The sequence below is a fragment of the Xiphophorus hellerii genome, chromosome 5, assembly GCF_003331165.1.
Source record: "Xiphophorus hellerii strain 12219 chromosome 5, Xiphophorus_hellerii-4.1, whole genome shotgun sequence".
Classification (NCBI taxonomy): domain Eukaryota; kingdom Metazoa; phylum Chordata; class Actinopteri; order Cyprinodontiformes; family Poeciliidae; genus Xiphophorus; species Xiphophorus hellerii.
The window spans coordinates 8,196,921-8,222,671 of NC_045676.1; the positions used below are offsets into that span (position 1 = coordinate 8,196,921).

Below are 25,751 nucleotides of genomic sequence, written 5' to 3' on the forward strand. Positions count from 1 at the left end.
ACGCGTGAATGCGTTCGGCGGCGCTCCCCGACGACTGTCAAAAAATCTGGTGCAGATCGGTCGATGCGTCGAGGAGATACAGCCGATGTATTAACTTAGGGGGCGCAGTGGAGCCAAATTACATCTCAATCCCGTTGGGCTCTTTAGAGGTGAACAAAGGTCATACATATCCAGTTTGGAGCCAATCGGATGATCCATGCTTGAATTAGAGCCAAACGTATGAATATGGCGAGGGACTGATATTCGCCATTTGGCCACGCCCACACGGTTCAGCCCGCAGCGAGCAATGACAGAGCTCATCATCCGAATCATCTTGATTAGGTCAAGAGAGCCATAAACGGAGCTTTCCAAGGAAAAAAACGGCACTTCCGGTTCCGAGGGGGCGGGGCTTAGATGACGTCATAATGTGATGACGTAGGATCGACGGGCAAGCCTCCAGGATCACTCAGGCCAAGTTTGATGCAGCTCGGTCAAAATATGTGGAATGTAGAGGCAAACGTATACGAACGGCGTTGCCGCCATTGAAAACTCTTGGCACTTTAAAGCAAGCGAGACCAACTTCCTATCTGTCATCCAACACAGAATCACCTTGATTAGGTCAAGAGAGCCATAAACAGAGCTTTCCAAGGAAAAAAACGGCACTTCCGGTTCCGAGGGGGCGGGGCTTAGATGACGTCATAATCTGATGACATAGAATTTTCAGACATCACACCAGCATCACTCAAGCCAAGTTTGGTGCAGCTCGGTCGAAACATGTGGAATCTAGAAGCAAACGTATGGCATCGGCGTTACAGGTCACTTCGCCACGCCGCCACACCCAGCTGCTTCATCGCAGCCGGTCAGGGCTTGGATCCACAACACACCAACATGTCTTCGGTCTCTGGACACAGTTTCATGTTGATTAGGTCAAAGGGCTAAGATAGCGACCGTTCACAGTAAAACATGACACTTCCTGTTCTCAGGGGGCGTGGCCTAAGTGATGTCATCATTTGACCATTGGATATTATTGGACACTCGATTATGATCAATCACTGAACGTTTGGTGTCTCTGTGAGTTTTTGTGTTAGAATTACAAATTATTTAATTTTTTCCTCCATTACAACATTGAACTGTCATTCCGTAGGGCAATGCTGCCCTCTGGTGTCGAATTACTGAAATAATGAAACTATTTCAGTGGGCAGCAGAGGGCAGCATTGCCCTACAAACAACGAACATGGACTGTTTATTATGTAATTACACAGAAGATCTCTCTAATTCATTCTGAGGGGGCGGGGCTTAGATGACGTCATAATATGATGACATAGCATTGTCAGGCATGACACCAGGATGAGTCAGGCCAAGTTTGGTGCAGCTCGGTCGAAACATGTGGAATCTAGAAGCAAACGTATGGCATCGGCGTTACAGGTCACTTCGCCACGCCGCCACACCCAGCTGCTTCATCGCAGCTGGTCAGGGCTTGGATCCACAACACACCAACATATCTTCTGTCTCTGGACACAGTTTCATGTTGATTAGGTCAAAGGGCTAAGATAGCGACCGTTCACAGTAAAACATGACACTTCCTGTTCTCAGGGGGCGTGGCCTAAGTGATGTCATCATTTCACCACAGGGTATTTTAGGACACCCGATGACGACCAATCACTGAAAGTTTGGTGTCTCTGTGAGTTTCTGTGCAGGATATATAAGAGTTTGGTGTTTCATGGCGAGTAGGTGAACTTTGACCCCTGGTAACCCCCCTTCAGCAAGCTCATACAGTCACCAATTTGATAACTTTAAATCAAACATGCCTTATGATCAGACTGACCGAGTTTGAAGCCGATCAATCGAAATCCCTAGGAGGAGTTCGATCAAATACGAAGGCTGTAAACGTCAAACTCGAGGTCCAAAATGGACCTTCAACACAAAATGGCCGACTTCCTGTTGGGTTTCGACCATGGCTCTAAGAGACTTTTTTGTACGTCCTGACAAGATACACATATGTACCAAGTTTCGTAATTCTAGGTTAAAGCATGGCTTGGGGCTGTTCATTTAAAATACTCTAGGGGGCGCAATAGATAAATTAGGCCACGCCCACCAAATTTTGTTATGAATTCCTGTCGGTGGGTGGATAAGGATCCATCCTAGTGAGTTTGGAGCAGCTGGGCCCGAAATTGTGGAATTCAGAGCCAAACGAAATTCGACGGCGTTCGCAACGCCGCCACGCCCACCTGCTTCATCGCAGCCGGTCGGGGTTGGAATCCACAACACACCAACATGTCTTCTGTCTCTGGACACAGTTTCATGTTGATTAGGTCAAAGGGCTAAGATAGCGACCGTTCACAGTAAAACATGACACTTCCTGTTCTCAGGGGGCGTGGCCTAAGTGATGTCATCATTTGACCATAGGGTATTGTAGGGCACCCGATGACGATCAATCACTGAAAGTTTGGTCCCTCTATGTGTTTTTATATAGGAAATATAAGAGTTTCGTGTTTCATGGCGAGTAGGTGAACTTTGACCCCTGCTAACCCCCCTTCAACATGCTCCAAAACTCACCAATTTGATAACTTTAAATCAAACATGCCTTATGATCAGACTGACCGAGTTTGAAGTCGATCAATCGAAATCCCTAGGAGGAGTTCGATCAAATACGAAGGCTGTAAACGTCAAAATCGAGGAAAAAAATGGACGTTCAAGACAAAATGGCTGACTTCCTGTGATAGTTGGCTAATAACATTAAATGTAAGTTCTGAGTCTTTTGGTGAGCTCTACAAGTGTGCCAAATTTCATGTCTCTACGATGAAGTACGTTCATACCATTGTGTTAACAGAAAATTGCTAGTTGCCGCCGTTGAGCAATTTTTTTTGCGATTTTTGCAACAACCTTAAAATTCAAAATTTTTAATTTTTCTAGTTGCGACCGCCAAGTTTGGTGAGTTTTTGAATATGATAAAGCCCCCAAAAAGGCACACGAAGAGGTGGGAAGAATAATAATAATAAACAGTACAGATACAATAGGCCTTCGCAGCGCTTTGCTGCTCGGGCCTAATAAACAGTACAGATACAATAGGCCTTCGCAGCGCTTTGCTGCTCGGGCCTAATTAGGGAAAAAATAAGTTAAGAAAAAACATTTCTGGTTCTGCCACAGCAAAATTTGAGAACTGTAATTAAATTTAGGGCTAACTTAAATTTTTTAGGAATTTAAAATGTTAAGACTTTTTGTAAGAAACTTAATTACAAAAAATAAAATGCTGACACTGGGAAACTTACATGAAGCTGTGTTCTCTGCCTGCAGAAATCTCAGAGATCCCAGAGGAAGAGTCGCCTTCTGCAGCAGTTTCAGTCCGGTTCTGCTGGAACCTTGAGCCCGCTGCGGAGTGCTGATCCTGACCCGTTGCCCCCGACTCCTGCTGCCGCTGCTGCTGGGCTTCATTCAACGCATCACTGATGAACAGACCCTCATGGGTGAGATAAGCCAGCTCAGCTTCCCCCTGCAGGGCCAGTTTCTCCTGGGAGATATCCTGCCCCACCGGCGCTGAACTGGTTTCTGCCAGGAGTCGATTCTTATGGTTTGAAGACAGAACCTGAAGAACTACATTCCTGATCACATTTAAGGTATCCTAGGAAAGAGGAAGAAAATAAGACTTTGCATGTCAGTGTATTGACCCAAACATCTCGTTAATTATCTGAGACGGGTAATAAACCTCACCTTGATTCTCTGCAGGAAGAGAAGGAAAGTCTCAAAGATGTTTTCCAGAAGCTCAAACCACTGAGGGAATGTCATCAGACGCATCTGGTCAGCTAGCCTTAAACAAACAGGAAGTTTGGAAATTCTTACAATATTCATGTGATCCTTTTCATATTTCATCATTAAATTCACAAACAATTGTTTTTTTATGCCACAGAAAAACAAAAAGTAGCTCAATTTGGAAGTGGAAAGGATAAATACATTTTGTTGTACATTTGGAGTCTATTACTGCAGAAAATTTGAAGTTAGTCTCTCTTGATGCAGCATTGATATCTATTATTTTTGGCGCCTGTGGCTACAAAAACGACGAATCCAGACAAAGTGTTACAGTCCCACTTTACAAAACCACAACTGAAGGATCCAAATGTGAAAAGAAAGGGTTTAAAAGTATGATATGTTAACTTTAAATTTGTGAATCTTTATTCTGACCAGCTTCACTGCCAAAGTGCTATACAGTGTCAGTTTTCTGCCACTCAAAGCATTTTGCATGCAGGTCAAAGACAGAGTTGTTATTTTTTTTAATCTGTAACCTAGGAGTTTTACTGGTTATTATGTTACTCTCTAGCTGTAGTTATTTTTAAAAACATCCACCAATAGCTTAGACAGCAGCTCTATAAAAGTCAATCTTCATTGTTCAAATGTCATTTACAGGAGTGGGAATTTATGTAATTTATCATGATAAATTTCTTAAGAATTTTGATTTATAACTGTTATAAATTCCAATTAATGAAGTTTAAAAACATCCAAAAACTGATTAATTTGACTATTTTCTCCACTCTTTCATGCATCTACAAATTTGAAAACCTGACTAAAAACAGGTTCTATGTGCAGTTTAATGATATAGATCAAATTTTCATGTGACTGGTGTCTAAAAAAAACAAACAAAAAAAAAAACGCTTTATTAGTGGGAATATTTTACAAGAGTATTATTTGTTTGTGGGGCTATAATTGCTTTCATGCAGTCACAGCCATTAGTTACCTATAAAATAATAGTTCTTATTATCGTTATGACGGTAGCACAAAATATCGCTCAACCTTAGTCATTAATACATAATTTATATAAGGTAATTTTATTTGTATAGCATATTTTCAGCAACAAAGCAGTTCAGAGTGATTGTATAAATTAGAAGGAAATACAAACAACAAAACCAAAAGAAAGACAAAAAGGTGAAAATATAAAACCACATATTGGTTCCCAGGAGTCCATAATTTATAAACCAGTAGGGGTTTCTCTGGTTTTTGTTCTGATAAAACTAAATGTTGGTTCTATTAGTAAGTATAAAAACTAAATTTTGGTTCCAGTTGTGTGGTCTTTATTTCCTGTTAGAGTCAGTTAAAGCATTCGTTTGGGTGGATAAGTTAAGGACTTAACAGAAAATGAAAAATAAAAATAATCAAGATCAGGATCGATCTGTGTTTAAACACCTTAAACAAACCGAGGTTTCACAGATAGATCAGGGAACTTACTTAAAGATAACTTCGGTGTCGATTTCTTCTATGTGAACAACACGTTCTGCCACACACTGCAAAAACAAACAGATCCAATAAACAAAAGAGAAATCTCAACACGTCGCTCTATGATGCACAGGCTGCAACAAACTGACACTCTGTACCTGAGAGACGATGGCCTTGGCAGCTGTGATCATCTCGTCGCTGTAAATATCCAGGAAGTCCAGCTTCCTCTGCCGCAGCAGACCGAACACCAGCGACTCCAGACGCCCCTTTAAACACAGAAGCAGCAGCAGAAGCTGAGTCCACACAACCTGAGCTGAAGAAACATTTCCATTTCACATTGATTATACGTCAGATTTGTTTTACATGCCAAGGAAAAAGATCAGTAGTAATTAAAACAGGAAGCAATCATGTCAAACAGACTGAACACGTTTAAACATCAACAATCAGGAAATCTAGATCTCCATCTAAAAAGCAAACAAAAAATTATCTTCATGCAGGTTTGAGCCCTGATTCACAATCTGGTATCTGAGCCTGATTTCAGCAGTAGATGGGATTTTATGCATTGGCTGAATCGGATCGTCAGTGGTGTGTGTGTGTGTGTCCCACCTTTTGAGAGTCAGCATTTGGTTTATGGACCTGTGATGAGCACAGCATCCATTAAACATAGAATCAACTCCAAAAATATAAAACTCGGCCTATTCAAACAAAATCCAAAAGTTTACAGCATAAATTGCTTTTATAAATTAAAATAACTGAATAGTGGGAAAAAAAAATCCCCAAAAAACAAAACAACAAACTGAACTAGTTTTTTCTTGCAAAGCAGATTCTGAAGAATCAGTCCGGTTCAATCAACCTGAAATCTATTCTCTTTGCCGCAGAACAGAAGAAAATAAAAATAGAAAGTGCTACAAAATTTGAGAAAAAAACGAGCACTAGTCTAGACAGAAACGTGTGGAAACTAAAAAGTTCTTGTATGCAGAAGCTGCTATGACTCTCTGAAAGTTTCTTTTTATTTAAATTTCATTTAAATAAAAAACAGGAAGAAGAGAGGCTTTTGAAACAAACCTTCTCCAACACCTGCGTTTCCTCCTTTAGGTTGCGGTTCAGGTCGCTGCGGGCGTACATGCTAAAATCCTCCACCATCATCTTATCGATCAGCTTCTCCAGCTCACACAGCTGGGAGCCCAGATGTCTGAAGAACACACACACACAGAGAAAAATCATGACATGAGTGAGTGGAAGTGGGTTCAGTTTGCACTAGAGATGCAAATAATTAATTGATTTACAACTAATTGTTGTTTAATGGTTTATTAGATTAAATTAGTTCTAATGTTCACTTGGATCTTCTTTTAGTTTTGTAGTTTGGCTGCCAACCAGCAGAGGATGTCGCTGGTCATCATTAAGCAGAGCCAGTTGATACAGAAAAACAAGATGGTGGCGATATCCCGGAAAGGAAAAGAAAAACAGCAAAAAACAGTCTGGTGTGGGACAAAAAATGCACTTCATTCGGTTTTATTTTGAAATATAAAGACTTGACAAGTTCCTTAAGTTTCATCATAATAGCGCTTTATTCAGCCGAGCTGCACGCTGGCGCAACATCAACTTCTCAAATAAAAATGACTGATGTGCTGCGAAGGTGAGGATGTCAGAAAAGCTGAAGGGATAATGCAAAAAAATTTTAACATGATGGAAAATGAATACGCAAGGTTGAGTTTGAAAGCGGCCATGAGTTAACTTACTATATGGAGCGAAGATTAAACTTTCTTTCAAGAGCAACTACAGTCTATGTCTGTATGAATATCTCTCTGTTCATGGGGGATTAAGTGTTTCATATATTTCATTCTTTTCATTTTTTATTCAGTAACCTAAGAGGTTCCTGTTATAAATGCTTACGTTTATTAATGTGAGAAAATCATAATTTTCTTTTAGTCAGACAGTATTTAATACAGAAAAATGTAATGACTTTTTTTTAGCATATGAAAATTTTGCCCACTTTATACAAGAGAAAATTCAGCTGCCATTTTGAGGAAATGGCCGCTTATCCATTGTTAGTCGGTCAACAAGATTAACCATCAATCACTGATCCAGAATAAGAAAAAGCTTCTGTCACTTATAGCTGCTGCACTATGAAGGACACAGGAAGCTCCTTCCTACCTGAAGCTGTGGATTCCCTGCAGCTCCTGCTGCAGCACCTCCTTGGTGGTGGCGATCAGCTCCAGCGCTCCAACAAACTCTGAGGTGGAGAGCAGCAACTGCACGGTGGGCTGCGTCTGATGCACCGCCGCCATCAGCTTTAGCTTGTTGTGCAGCTTCACGCAGTTGTTGCGAGTCAGCGCGATGCGGAGGGCCCGAAGCGGCCCCTGGCACATGACGCGGTCCATGGCGTCGGTGCGGCCCCGCAGGATGGCCACCGCCTGCTGCGTCTCCTGCAGCCGGTCCTGCAGCTCGTGCTGAGAGGACATGGCGTGGAAAAACGCCTCGGAGCGCAGAGAGATCTGCCGAGCGATGCTGACCTCCACTACGTCCAGGTAGTGGCTCAGCTGGAGGAAGGAAGTTAAATCAACATCAATACTGGAGAAAATTCAACCTAAAGGGATTTTTATTGCTGATTAGTTCCAGAAAAAAGGGTACAAACGGAAATTTTGCCAAACTGAAAATATGTTTTAATTCTCCTGAAAGGGAAAAAAGAAAACAATAAAAATGTGTACTCTTCCTTTAAGCTGAACATTGTGGTGCCATAAAATGAGACTTTTTGTTATCCACGATAGAGTAATAGGGCCAAGATAAGGAAAGAAAACAAAAAAAAAAACTAAAAACAAGAAAATTACAAGAATAAAGTCATAATAATACAAGAATAAACTCTTAAAATCACAAATTTAGCAGAGTAAAGTTGTAATATTACCAGAATAAAGTTGCAGTAATGAGAAAACGGGGCAAAATTCCAAAAATAAAAAGTCAAAATACTTCAAGAATGTGGTGAGAAAAAGTCATAATGTCATGAGTAAAGTTATAATGATACAAGGAAAAATACAATATTATCAGACAAAAATAATCATAGTACGATAAAAAAAAATTTATAAAGTTGAAATAATTGCTGAATTAAGTCAAAATAGTGAATGAAGTAGTAATTTTACGGCAACTTCTACACACACAAAAAGTATTAAAATAAGGGATGTTGAGTGTCTTATGCTACGGCATCAGTTTTACAAATAAGAAAATAATCCATCTTTTAACACATCAGCATCAAACCAGTAGCAGGAATTTGTGTAAACAATGGTTTATGTCGAAGAAAGAGTCAGACTAGAAGAGTTGATCATGTCACATCCTGATATTGAAGATTTTCTCTCATTAATGCAACTATTTTCTAGTGTTTATGCAACTGTCTTCATCATATTAACTTTCTGCTAATATGATATCATTGTCGGATTATCGTGACTTTATTCTCGGAATTAAAAAAGAAGAAGAAAAAAAAATCTTAGTCTGGCCCCATACTGCATCAGGAAATGTTGAACGCGTTTCGTCTTCTGAATGGCCTGCATGTTTCACCTTTTCCTGCAGCAGCTTGGAGGAAGCGACGTCTCTGCTTTTCCCTCCCGCGCTGTGGAAGTGTGACCAAGGCAGGACCATGTTGAAGGTAGCTGGATCCTCCAAAGCAAACTCTGGCCTCATAAAAATCTGAAAAACAGGTCAGGTTATTGCACAAAGCCTATTGTACTCAGCTTTTTCCACTGATTTACTTGAATTAAACCATTATTTATATGATAACATCCTCCAAAATATAATTCTGTAGGCAGTGAAGGTAAAAATATCCAGTTTTAGGCAACAACAAAACATCAATAATATATAAACAAGTAAAAAAAACATATTCAGATCAGCAACTAAGCAAAACTTGAGCAAAACGTATATACCGTACATTTTTTATTTAAGAATTAACATAATTCTCCTAAAACCATGCCACTCCTTAAATGGCATCTGGTTAAATGTTACATTTTAGACATTACGTTTTATAATCTGTCATAAACTTGCATAAAGTGCAAGCAGCAGAAAATAAAGATGAGGTTTCACCTTTGGAACTTGTTCGAGCTCGGCTCTGGATTTGTCTGCAGGAAAACAAACAAACAAAAAAAACAAGAAAAAAGTCTATTATTCAGTTATTTAAAAACCAAGAATAAATCAGGGATTTATTGTCCAAACAAATTTAAAAATAAACAACATCCCATCCGACATTAATCTGAAGCGGCTCCTACTTTTCCACCACGTGTAGAAACAGTTCACTTAGTGTACAGATTACTCAAAGTGAAGGAACTTCTAATAAATTTTAAAAGGAAAAAACAAAACTGATATTTTTTCTGTAAATTTGTCACCATATTTGTTATGCGCCGCCTTCCTTAAAACCTCATCCAACCCGTTTTAGGTTTGGACCTTTGACGAAGCCATTGCAGCGCCTTCAATTAAGAAATTTAATTAACTTTTCTTTAAAAAAAAATAAAATAAAAAATTCAAAAATACTAAACTGTTTCACATTCCAATTAAGAACAGTTTAATCTAAAGTAGTTAAAAGAAATGTAACCTAAGTGTCATCTTAAACCTTCATGTCCTCTGATTTTCTACTTTTGCCTTTTAGCCTTAAATCTCGCGATGTTTTAATAACCTTAGGAGTGATTCTCGCGAGATTATTTAGCCAATCGTGGCTAAGTATTGGGGTCACGTGTACCGTCGCAGTTTATTGGCTCGGTATATTAGCTGGAGCGAAAGGCATGAAGGTGAGATCGCGTCGGAAGGAGCAGAGCTGGCAGGAGCCCATTATTGTGAGCCGGAAAGGGAGATGGAAAAGATCCGGTAGTATGACACAAAACTGCAGAACTGGCCAGATGGATGGCGAGCTATGAGACCAGGCCTAGAGCCAAGGAAAGAATTCACCTGTTGGTGATTAAGGACTGTTTACTTCTCCTACCCAGCCGGTAGGAGAATCCTACAAAGGACTCTGCTCCTTCTTTGATTGGACTTTCATTTACCCAAGATGTGAATCAAGCTCCGGATACTCGCCTTGTTGGTGAGCCTGATTGATCCCCATTCGGGGTGGATGGACTAAGGGGGGGTGTGAGATGAACTTTAACTTTGGGACCGATTAATTAATTAGTTTTTTTGTCGTTTGTTGTTTTTTTTCCCTTGTATTTTTCTTTTTTTTATTTCATTGTTTTTTTTCCCCTTTCTTTCATGCCTATGTTTCATATCCCAAATGTGTGGTTGTAAATATGTAAATATAATATTCACATTGCAAATACAAAATACTCGCAGCTGCAAAACTCTAGCCTACCTGCTCTTTTTTTGAGTCGCACCTACTCTTCTGAAAAAGGGAAGAAAACCTAGCCTGTCTACTTGGTTAAAAGCTATTTTATATTGAATAACAATTCAGTTATTTTCAAATATGCTACATACATTTGTGGCGAGCTAGCCAGGAGCAGTTGTACAGAAGCTGGATTGTTGCAGTTGCTAGTTGTTGCTAATATGGATGTTTTGGTGAAATGTGGGGTTAAAATACCTAACGCAGTGTTGATTAGATATGCAACGAACTCAGAGACTGATAATGAAGTGGCTGATTTTCTGACTGGATATGGGTCAATGGAAAAGTTCGAATTCATAACTGATTCTGACTCAGATTTTTATAACTGCATAATTTTTGAGTTTTCATCAGGGAGTGCTTTGGAGAGGCTGCGTAAAATCTTGCCTTACTCGTATGTTTGCCAAACTAAAAAAGTTACTTATGAAATTGAAGAGCTGTCAGTAGTTTGCTCTGAGTTAGAGACTAAACTAAAAACTGAAACGTATCTGAGTGAAATGAAAACTGTGGCTAAACTCACAGGTCAGGATTACACAGATGTCTTCAGGCGTGTAATGTCTCTGCTGGGCCAATCCATCACTGAACTTTGTCCAGTCCCATCTTCTTTGAAGACTTCCCCAGAAGAAGAGGATTTGGCCATGGCTGCTTCCCTTACATCAAAGATGGCAACCAAGGGTGGTATTCATCTTAAACCAGAAGATGTCGCTGCAGAGGATGGGGAGTCGCCACACGTTCAACCTGATCCTACAGCACGTTATACGTCACGTCCTTCTGGACCTTTTCCAGCCATGTCTTTATCAGATATCAACCCACCTGGAGTCCAGAGGTATGTGGTTGAGCACATCATGAAAAGTGATGACAATGCAATGCACATGTCCTCATTGAAACTTAGATCATTTTCTGGTCGAACTCCAAGACCACAACATGAAACAGACTATGAAACTTGGCGATCTAGTGTTGACCTACTGTTAAAAGACCCTGTTGTATCAGAACTACAGCGTTCTAGAAGGATATTTGACAGCTTATTACCACCAGCTGCAGACATGGTTAAACATCTTCAACCGGATGCTCCTCCTTTAATTTACCTCAGAATCTTGGATTCTGCCTATGGAACAGTCCAAGATGGCGATGAACTTTATGCAAAATTTATGGAGCAGTTTCAAGATGCAGGTGAAAAGCCATCAGTTTATTTACAACGCTTGCAAGTGACTCTAAACCATGCCTTACGGAGGGGTGGAGTATTGGCTGCTGATTTTGAAAAGCATCTGCTGAATCAATTCTGTCGTGGATGTTGGGATAACACCTTAATTTCTGAGCTCCAACTTAAGCAGCGCAAGTCAAAACCACCGTCTTTTGCAGAATTGTTGTTGTTGCTCAGAACAGAAGAAGACAGAGAAGCTGCCAAAGCTCAGCGTATGAAACAGCACCTTGGCTCCAGTAAACCCAGGGCTAGTGTACATTTACATCATGCTTGTGCACCAGTTGAAGAACAGAGTGCTTATGATAATTTGACGACTATCACCAAAGAACTTGCCAAACAGTTGGCTGATGTACAAAAACAGTTGGCTGCTTTTACAAGTGTTCAGTCTGGTCAGAACCCGGCTGTTTTGCCAAAATCTATGCATGTTGCTAAGTTCAATCAGACCCCACAAACTAGTAAAAGTACATCTCAACCCTCTCACAAAAAAGCAGCTTCATCACCCAAGCCAGGTTACTGCTACAACTGTGGGGAAGATGGACATATAAAACCCAAGTGTGACAACCCTCCTAATCCTTCATTGGTTGCTGCTAAAAAGAAACAGTTGATGGAAAAGCAGAAGAAGTGGCAGAAAATGAACTCGTATAGTGCCCTGTCGTTAAACTGAATCAGGTTCTCGTTGAGGGGCGAACGGGAACTGCAGAGGACCAGCAAAGTCCCACTAAGCAGACACCTATAAGATGCACCAAGTTGTCTCATGTAACTCCTGAGGCTGCAGAATTGCCACAAGGGTTGATTGGTTCAAAATGTACTGGTCAAGTAATAATAGCTGGTCAGCAAGTTCAATGCCTGTTAGATACAGGATCCCAAGTTACCACAATACCAGTTTCATTTTATAATCAGTATTTTTCTCATCAACCTGTGAAACCATTAAGTGAGCTATTACAAGTGGAGGGAGCTGCAGGCCAAGCTGTCCCATACTTGGGGTATATAGAAATGATAGTCATTTTTCCCAAAGAGTTTATTGGTACTGATCTGGATGTTTGTACTCTGGCACTTGTGGTTCCAGATGTTAAAAGTGGAACTCAGTCCCAAGTTCTGATAGGAATGAACACGCTTGATTCATTGTATGACAAACATCTGAAAGATGAACATGTTAGCTTTAGCCCAGCCAAGTATTGCTATAAAGCTGTTCTCAAGCTGCTTCAGTTACGTCATCAGCAGACCCAAGAACCCAGTGTATGTGATGTAGCATTAGATAGTGAGTCACCTGTATTTATTTCAGCAGGCCATACCAGGGTTCTAGAAGGCTACGCCCGTACCAGCTTGCTGCCGGTTAGCAGTTGGGCATTAGTTGAGCAGCCATCTACTCCTTTGCCGGGAGGATTGTGTGTGAAAAGTTGTCTGGTGTCATTGCCCAAACATACGCCTCATAAGATCCCAGTGGTTATCACAAATGAGTCAAAACAGAATATAACATTGTCACCGCCTGCTATTATTGCAGAAATTACAGTGTCACCCCAGCTCCTTTCTGAGGTTTCCTGCTGTAATGTGCAGCCCAGGAACACTGACAAAGTTGATCTCCCGTTTGAATTTGGAAATTCTCCGATTCCTCCTGATTGGAAAGAACGCGTTATTGCTAAACTCAAAGAAATGCCAGAAGTGTTTTCTCATCATGACCTTGACTTTGGATGTACTGATCGGGTGAAACATCACATCCATCTTCATGATGAGACCCCATTTAAACATCGTGCTCGCCCTATCCATCCAAATGATATTGAGGCTGTTCGAAATCATTTGCGAGATCTTTTGGAAACGGGGGTAATAAGAGAATCTGAGTCACCATTCTCTTCACCAATTGTAGTTGTTCGAAAGAAGAGTGGTGATGTTCGGCTTTGTATAGATTATAGAAAGTTGAACCTACAAACAGTGAAGGATGCTTATGCATTACCAAATTTGGAAGAGTCATTTTCAGCTCTTACTGGTTCATGCTGGTTCAGTGTTCTTGATCTGAAGTCAGGATATTATCAGATAGAAATGGAAGAAGGTGATAAGCCTAAAACTGCATTTGTGACTCCACTTGGGTTTTGGGAATTTAATAGAATGCCCCAAGGTGTGACTAATGCACCCAGTACTTTTCAACGCCTTATGGAGAGATGCATGGGTGATTTGCATTTAAAAGAAGTTTTAGTCTTCTTGGATGATTTGATTATATTCTCTGACACTTTAGAAGAGCATGAGAGTAGGTTGATAAGAGTGCTGCATCGGCTTAGAGATTATGGCCTTAAACTATCACCACAGAAATGTAAGTTTTTCCAAACTTCTGTGCGTTATTTAGGCCATGTAGTTTCTGAACATGGGGTTGAAACAGATCCAGAAAAGATAAGTGCTTTAAAATCCTGGCCAGTTCCACAAACTTTAAAAGAACTGCGATCATTTCTTGGATTTGCGGGTTATTATCGCAGGTTCATAAATGGCTACGCTGCTATTGCTAAGCCTCTAAATGACCTGACAAGGGGATATTCTCCTGTGCGCAAACGTGTCAGTAAAACAACTATCACGCTGAAAAACCATGATGCAAAACAACCTTTTAATGAAAGGTGGACTGAACAGTGTCAATCTGCTTTTGAAACATTGATTGACAGACTGACTACAGCCCCAGTACTTGGTTTTGCTAACCCAAGTCATCCTTACATTCTGCATACAGACGCCAGCACCACTGGGCTTGGAGCTGCTCTTTATCAAGAACAAGAGGGGAAGCTACGAGTTATAGCATATGCTAGCCGAGGGTTGTCTGCCAGTGAAGCTAGATATCCAGCCCATAAATTGGAATTTTTAGCTTTAAAATGGAGCGTAACTGAAAAATTTCATGATTATCTTTATGGCTCCAGTTTCACTGTTGTTACTGATAACAATCCGTTAACCTATGTCTTAACCTCTGCTAAACTTGATGCTGCTAGTCATCGATGGCTTGCTGCACTGTCTACATATGATTTTAAATTGCAGTACCGTGCAGGCAGTCAAAACAGAGATGCTGATGCCCTCTCCAGGAGACCACATCCCCAGACACCTGACCCACAAAGAGAATGGGCTATGGTGCAACAGTTCATCACGACCCATATGAATGAAATGGAGGATGCTACAGAACTTACCTTAGATGTGATCAGAGCCATTTGTCACAGTTGTCTACTGAGAGGCCAAAGTCCAGATGGTCCTTTGGAGAGAAACATTACTTTAGTGGAAACTGTGAGTATGACCCCTACAGTTCTCCCTGACTTGTACATGGATGAGAACCAGGGGTTGCCAGTCCTTCCATCACTGTCCTTTTATGACATCAGGGAGAAACAGAGAGCTGATCCTGTTTTGAGAGAAGTTATTCATCAGCTTGAAACAGGAGAGGAAATCCCTCCAACTGTCAGGGCTGAGCTTCCTGATCTTCCTTTGGTGATGAGAGAATGGAAACGCCTTGAACTAAAAGATGACATCTTATATAGAAGAAGGCAGGATGGTGAGGTCCTATCATTTCAACTTGTGTTGCCAGAGAAATACCGTTCTATTGTGCTTTCAAGCCTTCATGATGATATGGGGCACATGGGGATTGAAAGAACACTTGACCTTGTAAGAGCTAGGTTTTTCTGGCCACGCATGTCTGTAGATGTAGAAACCAAGATTAAAACATGCAGTCGCTGCATTCGCCGGAAAGCGTTGCCAGAACGAGCTGCACCATTGGTGAATATCCAGACCAGCCGGCCCCTTGAACTCCTGTGCATGGATTATCTATCGATTGAACCTGATAAAAGCAACACTAAAAACATTCTTGTCCTCACAGACCATTTTACTAAGTACGCTATGGCTTTTCCAACAGCCAATCAAAAAGCAAAGACTGTTGCAAAATGTCTGTGGGAGAATTTTGTTGTGCATTATGGGTTTCCTGAGCGGTTGCACACGGACCAAGGGCCTGATTTCGAGTCTCACCTCATTAAAGAGCTCTGCAACATTGCTGGCATTAAAAAGTCACACACCACGCCATACCATCCCCGTGGAAATCCTGTTGAAAGGTTCAATAGAACTTTGCTCAATATGTTGGGTACTTTGGAGCCAGAGCAGAAAACTAGGTGGAAAGAGTATGTCAAGCCACTTGTTCATGCTTATAATTGCACCCGCAATGAGGTTACAGGTTTTACTCCATATGAGTTGATGTTTGGTCGCTGTCCAAGACTTCCTGTTGACATAGCTTTCAACTTGCCTGTCAGAGATTCGTCATCCCAATCGCATTCTCAGTATGTGCAGAACCTCCGTTCTCGGCTGAAGGAAAGTTTTCAGCTAGCTTCTAAAAATGCAGAAAAGATGGCAAGAAGAAACAAGATTCGTTTTGATCAGAGAGTGAAACCAGCAAGTCTTGATGAAGGTGATAGAGTATTAGTCCGAAATGTGAAGTTGAGAGGCAAGCATAAACTGGAGGATAAGTGGGAGACAAACATCTATGTGGTGGTTGGTCGTGTGGGTGAGCTTCCTGTGTATATTGTAAGACCAGAAACGGATCCCTCTGGAGGGACCAGGACTCTGCACCGTGACCTTCTTCTCCCTTGTGGATTTCTTCCTCAGGCTGAAGTTGACCCACCAGTTTCCACACCGGCTCACAGGCCACAGACCCGCAGTCTACAAGAACCAGTGGAAGAATTGGAGGAAAGCCCAGATGAGGAGGATGAGGACTGGAGGGCATCTCGGTTTTCAGTTTTACCAACTGTGAAGGTCAGTGTTGAGGGGACATGCCCTACCCAGCCCATGAACAGAATTCCAGTTCCAGAGATGGAAAGAGAGAATTCTTCACCCGATGTGGACAAGTCGTCTCTACTGTCTGATGCTATGGATCCACTTCCAGTCTTGGAAAAAGTTCCTTCACAAGATCAGATGGACCCGGGAAATTCACCTGAACTTGAACGTGTTCCGGAGCTAAGCCCATCTGAAGATCTGGAGAGCCATGGCCCGGTAGAGACATCACCAAATTCAGCAACCATTTCACCATAAGCAGTAGCTAGACTGTGTAAAAGATTTTGCACTACAGAAATTAAAGGATTTCCTAAAGTAGCATACTGAAAGCGCTTAATTGGTTTTGGCTCTCGACTAGACCGACGAATTGACTGTTCAGCCTTTAAACCGTCACTAGCCTGATGAGCATCTATAGGTGATTCTGTGGAATATGATGCTGGTATGGCCGAATTTGGTGATGTCTCTACCGGGCCATGGCTCTCCAGATCTTCAGATGGGCTTAGCTCCGGAACACGTTCAAGTTCAGGTGAATTTCCCGGGTCCATCTGATCTTGTGAAGGAACTTTTTCCAAGACTGGAAGTGGATCCATAGCATCAGACAGTAGAGACGACTTGTCCACATCGGGTGAAGAATTCTCTCTTTCCATCTCTGGAACTGGAATTCTGTTCATGGGCTGGGTAGGGCATGTCCCCTCAACACTGACCTTCACAGTTGGTAAAACTGAAAACCGAGATGCCCTCCAGTCCTCATCCTCCTCATCTGGGCTTTCCTCCAATTCTTCCACTGGTTCTTGTAGACTGCGGGTCTGTGGCCTGTGAGCCGGTGTGGAAACTGGTGGGTCAACTTCAGCCTGAGGAAGAAATCCACAAGGGAGAAGAAGGTCACGGTGCAGAGTCCTGGTCCCTCCAGAGGGATCCGTTTCTGGTCTTACAATATACACAGGAAGCTCACCCACACGACCAACCACCACATAGATGTTTGTCTCCCACTTATCCTCCAGTTTATGCTTGCCTCTCAACTTCACATTTCGGACTAATACTCTATCACCTTCATCAAGACTTGCTGGTTTCACTCTCTGATCAAAACGAATCTTGTTTCTTCTTGCCATCTTTTCTGCATTTTTAGAAGCTAGCTGAAAACTTTCCTTCAGCCGAGAACGGAGGTTCTGCACATACTGAGAATGCGATTGGGATGACGAATCTCTGACAGGCAAGTTGAAAGCTATGTCAACAGGAAGTCTTGGACAGCGACCAAACATCAACTCATATGGAGTAAAACCTGTAACCTCATTGCGGGTGCAATTATAAGCATGAACAAGTGGCTTGACATACTCTTTCCACCTAGTTTTCTGCTCTGGCTCCAAAGTACCCAACATATTGAGCAAAGTTCTATTGAACCTTTCAACAGGATTTCCACGGGGATGGTATGGCGTGGTGTGTGACTTTTTAATGCCAGCAATGTTGCAGAGCTCTTTAATGAGGTGAGACTCGAAATCAGGCCCTTGGTCCGTGTGCAACCGCTCAGGAAACCCATAATGCACAACAAAATTCTCCCACAGACATTTTGCAACAGTCTTTGCTTTTTGATTGGCTGTTGGAAAAGCCATAGCGTACTTAGTAAAATGGTCTGTGAGGACAAGAATGTTTTTAGTGTTGCTTTTATCAGGTTCAATCGATAGATAATCCATGCACAGGAGTTCAAGGGGCCGGCTGGTCTGGATATTCACCAATGGTGCAGCTCGTTCTGGCAACGCTTTCCGGCGAATGCAGCGACTGCATGTTTTAATCTTGGTTTCTACATCTACAGACATGCGTGGCCAGAAAAACCTAGCTCTTACAAGGTCAAGTGTTCTTTCAATCCCCATGTGCCCCATATCATCATGAAGGCTTGAAAGCACAATAGAACGGTATTTCTCTGGCAACACAAGTTGAAATGATAGGACCTCACCATCCTGCCTTCTTCTATATAAGATGTCATCTTTTAGTTCAAGGCGTTTCCATTCTCTCATCACCAAAGGAAGATCAGGAAGCTCAGCCCTGACAGTTGGAGGGATTTCCTCTCCTGTTTCAAGCTGATGAATAACTTCTCTCAAAACAGGATCAGCTCTCTGTTTCTCCCTGATGTCATAAAAGGACAGTGATGGAAGGACTGGCAACCCCTGGTTCTCATCCATGTACAAGTCAGGGAGAACTGTAGGGGTCATACTCACAGTTTCCACTAAAGTAATGTTTCTCTCCAAAGGACCATCTGGACTTTGGCCTCTCAGTAGACAACTGTGACAAATGGCTCTGATCACATCTAAGGTAAGTTCTGTAGCATCCTCCATTTCATTCATATGGGTCGTGATGAACTGTTGCACCATAGCCCATTCTCTTTGTGGGTCAGGTGTCTGGGGATGTGGTCTCCTGGAGAGGGCATCAGCATCTCTGTTTTGACTGCCTGCACGGTACTGCAATTTAAAATCATATGTAGACAGTGCAGCAAGCCATCGATGACTAGCAGCATCAAGTTTAGCAGAGGTTAAGACATAGGTTAACGGATTGTTATCAGTAACAACAGTGAAACTGGAGCCATAAAGATAATCATGAAATTTTTCAGTTACGCTCCATTTTAAAGCTAAAAATTCCAATTTATGGGCTGGATATCTAGCTTCACTGGCAGACAACCCTCGGCTAGCATATGCTATAACTCGTAGCTTCCCCTCTTGTTCTTGATAAAGAGCAGCTCCAAGCCCAGTGGTGCTGGCGTCTGTATGCAGAATGTAAGGATGACTTGGGTTAGCAAAACCAAGTACTGGGGCTGTAGTCAGTCTGTCAATCAATGTTTCAAAAGCAGATTGACACTGTTCAGTCCACCTTTCATTAAAAGGTTGTTTTGCATCATGGTTTTTCAGCGTGATAGTTGTTTTACTGACACGTTTGCGCACAGGAGAATATCCCCTTGTCAGGTCATTTAGAGGCTTAGCAATAGCAGCGTAGCCATTTATGAACCTGCGATAATAACCCGCAAATCCAAGAAATGATCGCAGTTCTTTTAAAGTTTGTGGAACTGGCCAGGATTTTAAAGCACTTATCTTTTCTGGATCTGTTTCAACCCCATGTTCAGAAACTACATGGCCTAAATAACGCACAGAAGTTTGGAAAAACTTACATTTCTGTGGTGATAGTTTAAGGCCATAATCTCTAAGCCGATGCAGCACTCTTATCAACCTACTCTCATGCTCTTCTAAAGTGTCAGAGAATATAATCAAATCATCCAAGAAGACTAAAACTTCTTTTAAATGCAAATCACCCATGCATCTCTCCATAAGGCGTTGAAAAGTACTGGGTGCATTAGTCACACCTTGGGGCATTCTATTAAATTCCCAAAACCCAAGTGGAGTCACAAATGCAGTTTTAGGCTTATCACCTTCTTCCATTTCTATCTGATAATATCCTGACTTCAGATCAAGAACACTGAACCAGCATGAACCAGTAAGAGCTGAAAATGACTCTTCCAAATTTGGTAATGCATAAGCATCCTTCACTGTTTGTAGGTTCAACTTTCTATAATCTATACAAAGCCGAACATCACCACTCTTCTTTCGAACAACTACAATTGGTGAAGAGAATGGTGACTCAGATTCTCTTATTACCCCCGTCTCCAAAAGAGCTCGCAAATGATTTCGAACAGCCTCAATATCATTTGGATGGATAGGGCGAGCACGATGTTTAAATGGGGTCTCATCATGAAGATGGATGTGATGTATAACGTGCTGTAGGATCAGGTTGAACGTGTGGCGACTCCCCATCCTCTGCAGCGACATCTTCTGGTTTAAGATGCATGCCACCCTTGGTTGCCATCTTTGATGTAAGGGAAGCAGCCATGGCCAAATCCTCTTCTTCTGGGGAAGTCTTCAAAGAAGATGGGACTGGACAAAGTTCAGTGATGGATTGGCCCAGCAGAGACATTACACGCCTGAAGACATCTGTGTAATCCTGACCTGTGAGTTTAGCCACAGTTTTCATTTCACTCAGATACGTTTCAGTTTTTAGTTTAGTCTCTAACTCAGAGCAAACTACTGACAGCTCTTCAATTTCATAAGTAACTTTTTTAGTTTGGCAAACATACGAGTAAGGCAAGATTTTACGCAGCCTCTCCAAAGCACTCCCTGATGAAAACTCAAAAATTATGCAGTTATAAAAATCTGAGTCAGAATCAGTTATGAATTCGAACTTTTCCATTGACCCATATCCAGTCAGAAAATCAGCCACTTCATTATCAGTCTCTGAGTTCGTTGCATATCTAATCAACACTGCGTTAGGTATTTTAACCCCACATTTCACCAAAACATCCATATTAGCAACAACTAGCAACTGCAACAATCCAGCTTCTGTACAACTGCTCCTGGCTAGCTCGCCACAAATGTATGTAGCATATTTGACAATAACTGAATTGTTATTCAATATAAAATAGCTTTTAACCAAGTAGACAGGCTAGGTTTTCTTCCCTTTTTCAGAAGAGTAGGTGCGACTCAAAAAAAAAGCAGGTAGGCTAGAGTTTTGCAGCTGCGAGTATTTTGTATTTGCAATGTGAATATTATATTTACATATTTACAACCACACATTGGGATATGAAACATAGGCATGAAAGAAAGGGGAAAAAAAACAATGAAATAAAAAAAAGAAAAATACAAGGGAAAAAAAACAACAAATGACAAAAAAACTAATTAATTAATCGGTCCCAAAGTTAAAGTTCATCTCACACCCCCCCTTAGTCCATCCACCCCGAATGGGGATCAATCAGGCTCACCAACAAGGCGAGTATCCGGAGCTTGATTCACGTCTTGGGTAAATGAAAGTCCAATCAAAGAAGGAGCAGAGTCCTTTGTAGGATTCTCCTACCGGCTGGGTAGGAGAAGTAAACAGTCCTTAATCACCAACAGGTGAATTCTTTCCTTGGCTCTAGGCCTGGTCTCATAGCTCGCCATCCATCTGGCCAGTTCTGCAGTTTTGTGTCATACTACCGGATCTTTTCCATCTTATTTATTCCAACATTTACGGTGTTTAAACAGAAGCAGGGAGAGTCGGTGCGTTGGTGCCAAACTAATAAAATCACTTTTTGTACTTGGAAAAAGAAAACTAAATTGTTGAGCTCAGTGATCGTTGTAACCACTCATCCTTAAGATGCTTATGAAGGCAGATAAGGGGAAAAACTGCAACAGGATAACATTTCCAGCAAATCAGATTACAGAGAGTGATCTCAATCCCTCTTATCAATCATAGCAAGCAAAGATCATTAAATGGACAACAGCGTCTCTGTTGACCAGGGATGTCAAACTCATTTTCCTTTTGGGTCAAATCAAAATCATAAATGTTCTTAAAGGGCCAGTTCTGCCAGAATGTATTGATAAAACTTGTTAAAATATAAATAAATTGTTAAAATTAAATTATATTGAACATCTTTTCAGTTCCTTCATGATTTTGCGTTTATTTTTGTGATTTGTTTGCAATAAAAAGTGTTTCTGGTAATTTAGCAATACTTGAACTTTTCTATGATCGTAAATGAGACTTTTTATGACTCGCTGTATAATTATGGATTATAACTCGACATCTAGTAAGGCTGAGGAAGGTGTTCAGTAGAAGTAATAAATACTGCCTCCTGCAGGTGGGAGTAAACCATCATTTAGATCCAACGTTTTTCACCTTTTTTTGCAAAAAAATCTGGAATAAATTCACAGTTATGCATTAGCGTGAAAAAGTGCAGGGACTTGTTGATTTTGCATGAACTTCCACAATAATTCACAAGAAACTGAAGTGACTAATTGATGCAATTTGGCAGTAAAAGAATAAAATTAATTGATAAAACAATATTTAAGCACACCGTTATCTTGACGGTTCTATTTATGCGTCACTTTAGAGTCTAGAGGGCCTCATAAAAAGCTACGGTGGGCCAGATTTGGCCCCTGTGGCTTGAGTTTGACACATGTACTGTAGACAAAGCAGTCCTTCAAAAATCAAAACAAACAAAAAAATCAGAATGGAAATTATATAGCAGTTGATTTATTGTGACAGACTAAGAATAAGTTTCTCCTGCAGTTAATTTAAACCCACATTACATTCTGCTTGTATAAAATATCCTCAGTTATTTTGTCGTCTTTAGTCTCTATATTGTTCATGCTGTGTTGTGCAACACTGCGTTGAAAGCAGCATAATTTTTCATTGATTGGTTTATAGAGGAAGCAAACAGAGGGAGAGTTTCTGCAACAGCGAGTGAATAATTCATACCGTGGTTGGTGGTGATACTGGAAACTGCATCCACATCATCTTTATTGGGACAGATCGTCTTGCAGCGTTCATGGATTCGTTCTCTCTAAAAATAACAGCATACATAGAAAATAGATTAGACATTTCAGATCCAGTCTAAACAAAAACGAGAAAAAACCGTCAGCCAGATTAAGAGTAATAAAACTTCATGCAGCAGGAGGAAGGAAACAGAAACGTCAGCAGCTGTAAAGTTTATCATTCTGAAACCAAATTGGGGAAATAATAAACAAGCTGGTGGTTTGTGACACGATTCCCTCTAAACTAGATGACTAATGGAAAGAAAATGTTGAAGTAAAAAAAGAATTTCTATTAAAAGCAAAAAAGGTCAAAATAATTTCCTTTTACAGCTACATGAAGCTGACTGCAAATAATTAAACCACTAGCATGAGGAGCAAAAATAAAAATTTCTTTCACTCCTAAAATGTCTGAAGGGTTTTTGTTATTGGCAAAGAGCAGTTTATTATTTTTATATCATTTAAAGAAATGGGGCTGAAGGTAAAATTTACTAAGTTTAAATCGCTGTTTAAATTTAGGAATGCAAAAACAATTATTTTAGCAACTGTTCTGAAAATTAACCTGATTTAAAAAGGAATAAAAATTACTCTCTGCAGATTCTCATTTAACCACGTAAGCTTATGTTATACTATATTAGAAATAAAAATATTTACTTTTCAAAATAAGAAAAGATTTTATTGCCTAAAATGCAATAACAGAGCAATCCTCTAATGCAGGAGTGTCAAACTCATTTTATGCCAAATCAAAAATCTGAATGTTCTTAAAGGGCCGGTTGTGCCAGAATATATTGATAAAATCCATTTAACAGTTAAAATATTTGTAAATAGTTGTAGCTCCAGGATTTTGTGACTGTTTTTGTGGCTTTTTGTAATCAAAATCACATATTTTGTGATACTAATTTAAAAATATTTGTAAGGAATCTTTATATTTGCGTTAATGCATGATGTTAACTGTGACTTTTTAATACTTGTCTCATCAATCACGGACTTTAACTTGACATCAAGTAAGGCAGCAGTCACTTAACCTCAATGTTTTTCACCAATTTTGAGAACAATTTGCAGTAAAATTAGAAATAAAAAAGCGGAGATCTGTTAATTTTGTGTGAATTTTGATAATTTGTGAAAACCAAACTGGACAGACTTGTTGATGTAATTTGGCATCTAGAGGGCCACATAAAAAGCTACGGCGGGCCAGATTTGGCCCCCGGGCCTTGAGTTTGACACATATATGCGAGAAATTAGTGTATGCTTGTAGCGAAGAATGCATCTGCAGCAAAACATAAAATAAATACTTCTAGCAACATGTGAGAAGCTCAGCCTTTTTGCTTGCCCTATTGATACAGTGTAGAGCTGATCTGTTGATTATTTTTTGGATTGACCAATTAATAATTTAACAAAAAAAAAAAGTTTAATAGGAGATTTTCTTTACCAAATCTGAACCATCTTTATTATTTTTATTGCTTTGTTATTTTTTTTATTATTGTTATTTTCCTTATTATTACCATTATCATTGCTATTAACTTGTAGCCACAACAGACTACAAATATGGGAGAGCCTTAATTTCTTTAAATTTACCAGTAGCCACAAAAATGTATTTGCTGTTGTCAGATGCAAAGGCAGCCAGGTGTCCAATCAGAGGAAAATGAAGCTCAGAAGAACAAAGCTGAGTGTTTACCTGAGTCATTTCCTGCGAGTACGGTCCAAAGTGTTCCCTGGAGATGTTGGGCAGGTGGAAAGATGGCATCACCTCCATCTCTGTGAAGTCCAGCCCCCATGTTTTGGTAAAAAAGTCAGACTCTCGTTTCGCCAGCCTCGGGTCGTTCAGCGCGGCGGGGAGGTTGACCTTTGAACTGTACACCGTCCACCGGTCATGCTCCGCCACCACGGATGGACCGTTGTGCAGACCCCTCCCCTCACCTGCAGAACAGACACACAAAAGTGAATCCAGACCGGATTTCATGCTGGATTAAAACTCAAAGATTCTCACAACCATAAATGGAAAGAGCATTTTTTTTCCATAGAAAAACTAAAGATTACTGCAAAATATCAATATAAAAACAAACGACAGGTTTATTTTTGACACATTTACAGTCGAAACCAGAAGTTTAGATACATCTGTGTTCGTCCTGACAGAACCGGAGTAACTGGGTCAGGTTTGTAGGCCGCCTTGCCTTTTCAGATCCGCCTACCGGTTCTCTCTAGTATTCAGGTCAGGGCTTTGTGATGTCTGCGCCAAAACATCAACTCTATTGTTTTTAAGTAACATATATAAAAATGTTGTTTTACGTTGGGGTAATATTGGTTTCCACAATTATTCAAGAAAATTATTTTTTTAATTCATTAAAATTCAATAGAAAAATTTCTTGTTTTGTGACTTTTAAAATTGACCCATTAAGCTACTTTCAGTTACTCTTTCAAACAATTGTAAGGCAATTAAAACACTCCATGTACTATTCAAGTTCAATTTATGTATTTGATGTTGGAATAACCCCTGGCAGCTGCTGTTACTATTTTATATGGTGTACCATTCCTTGTATACTTTATGTACCTTTTTTTAAAATTATAAAATAAAGATTGTTATTAAGCTGCTGGGTCGCCGGTTTGGCTGTAAGCTTTGGGTCATTGTCCATTTGGACAGAGATTTAATTTCCTGTCTGAAGTTTTTAGATGGCATCCACATTCAATTCTTTCCTTAAGATTCCATCTAGTTTATGAAGAGCACCAGTTCCTCCTGCAGCAAAAAACAGCCCCACAGCATGATGCTGCCACCTCCACACTTGACAGTTTGGATGGTGAAAGCATTCCTGTTTTTCCCCAGATGTAATGATTATGCCCAAACATTTCCACTTTAGGTTCACCAGATCATTTTAGGACATGACACCAAAAACGAAGCTCTGTGTTCACTGACACGGTTCTTTTGGTGTAAAGGCTTCCTCCTCGC

The 25,751-nt window shown here is 40.6% G+C and overlaps 1 protein-coding gene across 2 annotated transcripts in view; it reads right to left on the minus strand.

Moving 5' to 3' along the window:
- The window catches only part of vps54 (VPS54 subunit of GARP complex), a 51,861-nt gene that overhangs the window by 19,654 nt on the left and 6,456 nt on the right, over positions 1-25,751 (minus strand). Inside the window, exons 3-13 of one of the 2 annotated variants that reach the window (XM_032562399.1) lie at positions 24,486-24,727; positions 22,758-22,842; positions 9,247-9,281; positions 8,728-8,856; positions 7,336-7,721; positions 6,247-6,373; positions 5,788-5,817; positions 5,340-5,447; positions 5,194-5,249; positions 3,688-3,784; positions 3,249-3,598 (exon numbers count right to left, since the gene is read on the minus strand). In XM_032562399.1, the coding sequence (XP_032418290.1) occupies positions 3,249-3,598; positions 3,688-3,784; positions 5,194-5,249; positions 5,340-5,447; positions 5,788-5,817; positions 6,247-6,373; positions 7,336-7,721; positions 8,728-8,856; positions 9,247-9,281; positions 22,758-22,842; positions 24,486-24,727 (1,645 nt within the window). The remainder of the gene's footprint in view (positions 1-3,248; positions 3,599-3,687; positions 3,785-5,193; positions 5,250-5,339; positions 5,448-5,787; positions 5,818-6,246; positions 6,374-7,335; positions 7,722-8,727; positions 8,857-9,246; positions 9,282-22,757; positions 22,843-24,485; positions 24,728-25,751) is intronic. The other variant, XM_032562400.1, reaches the window with a different exon arrangement.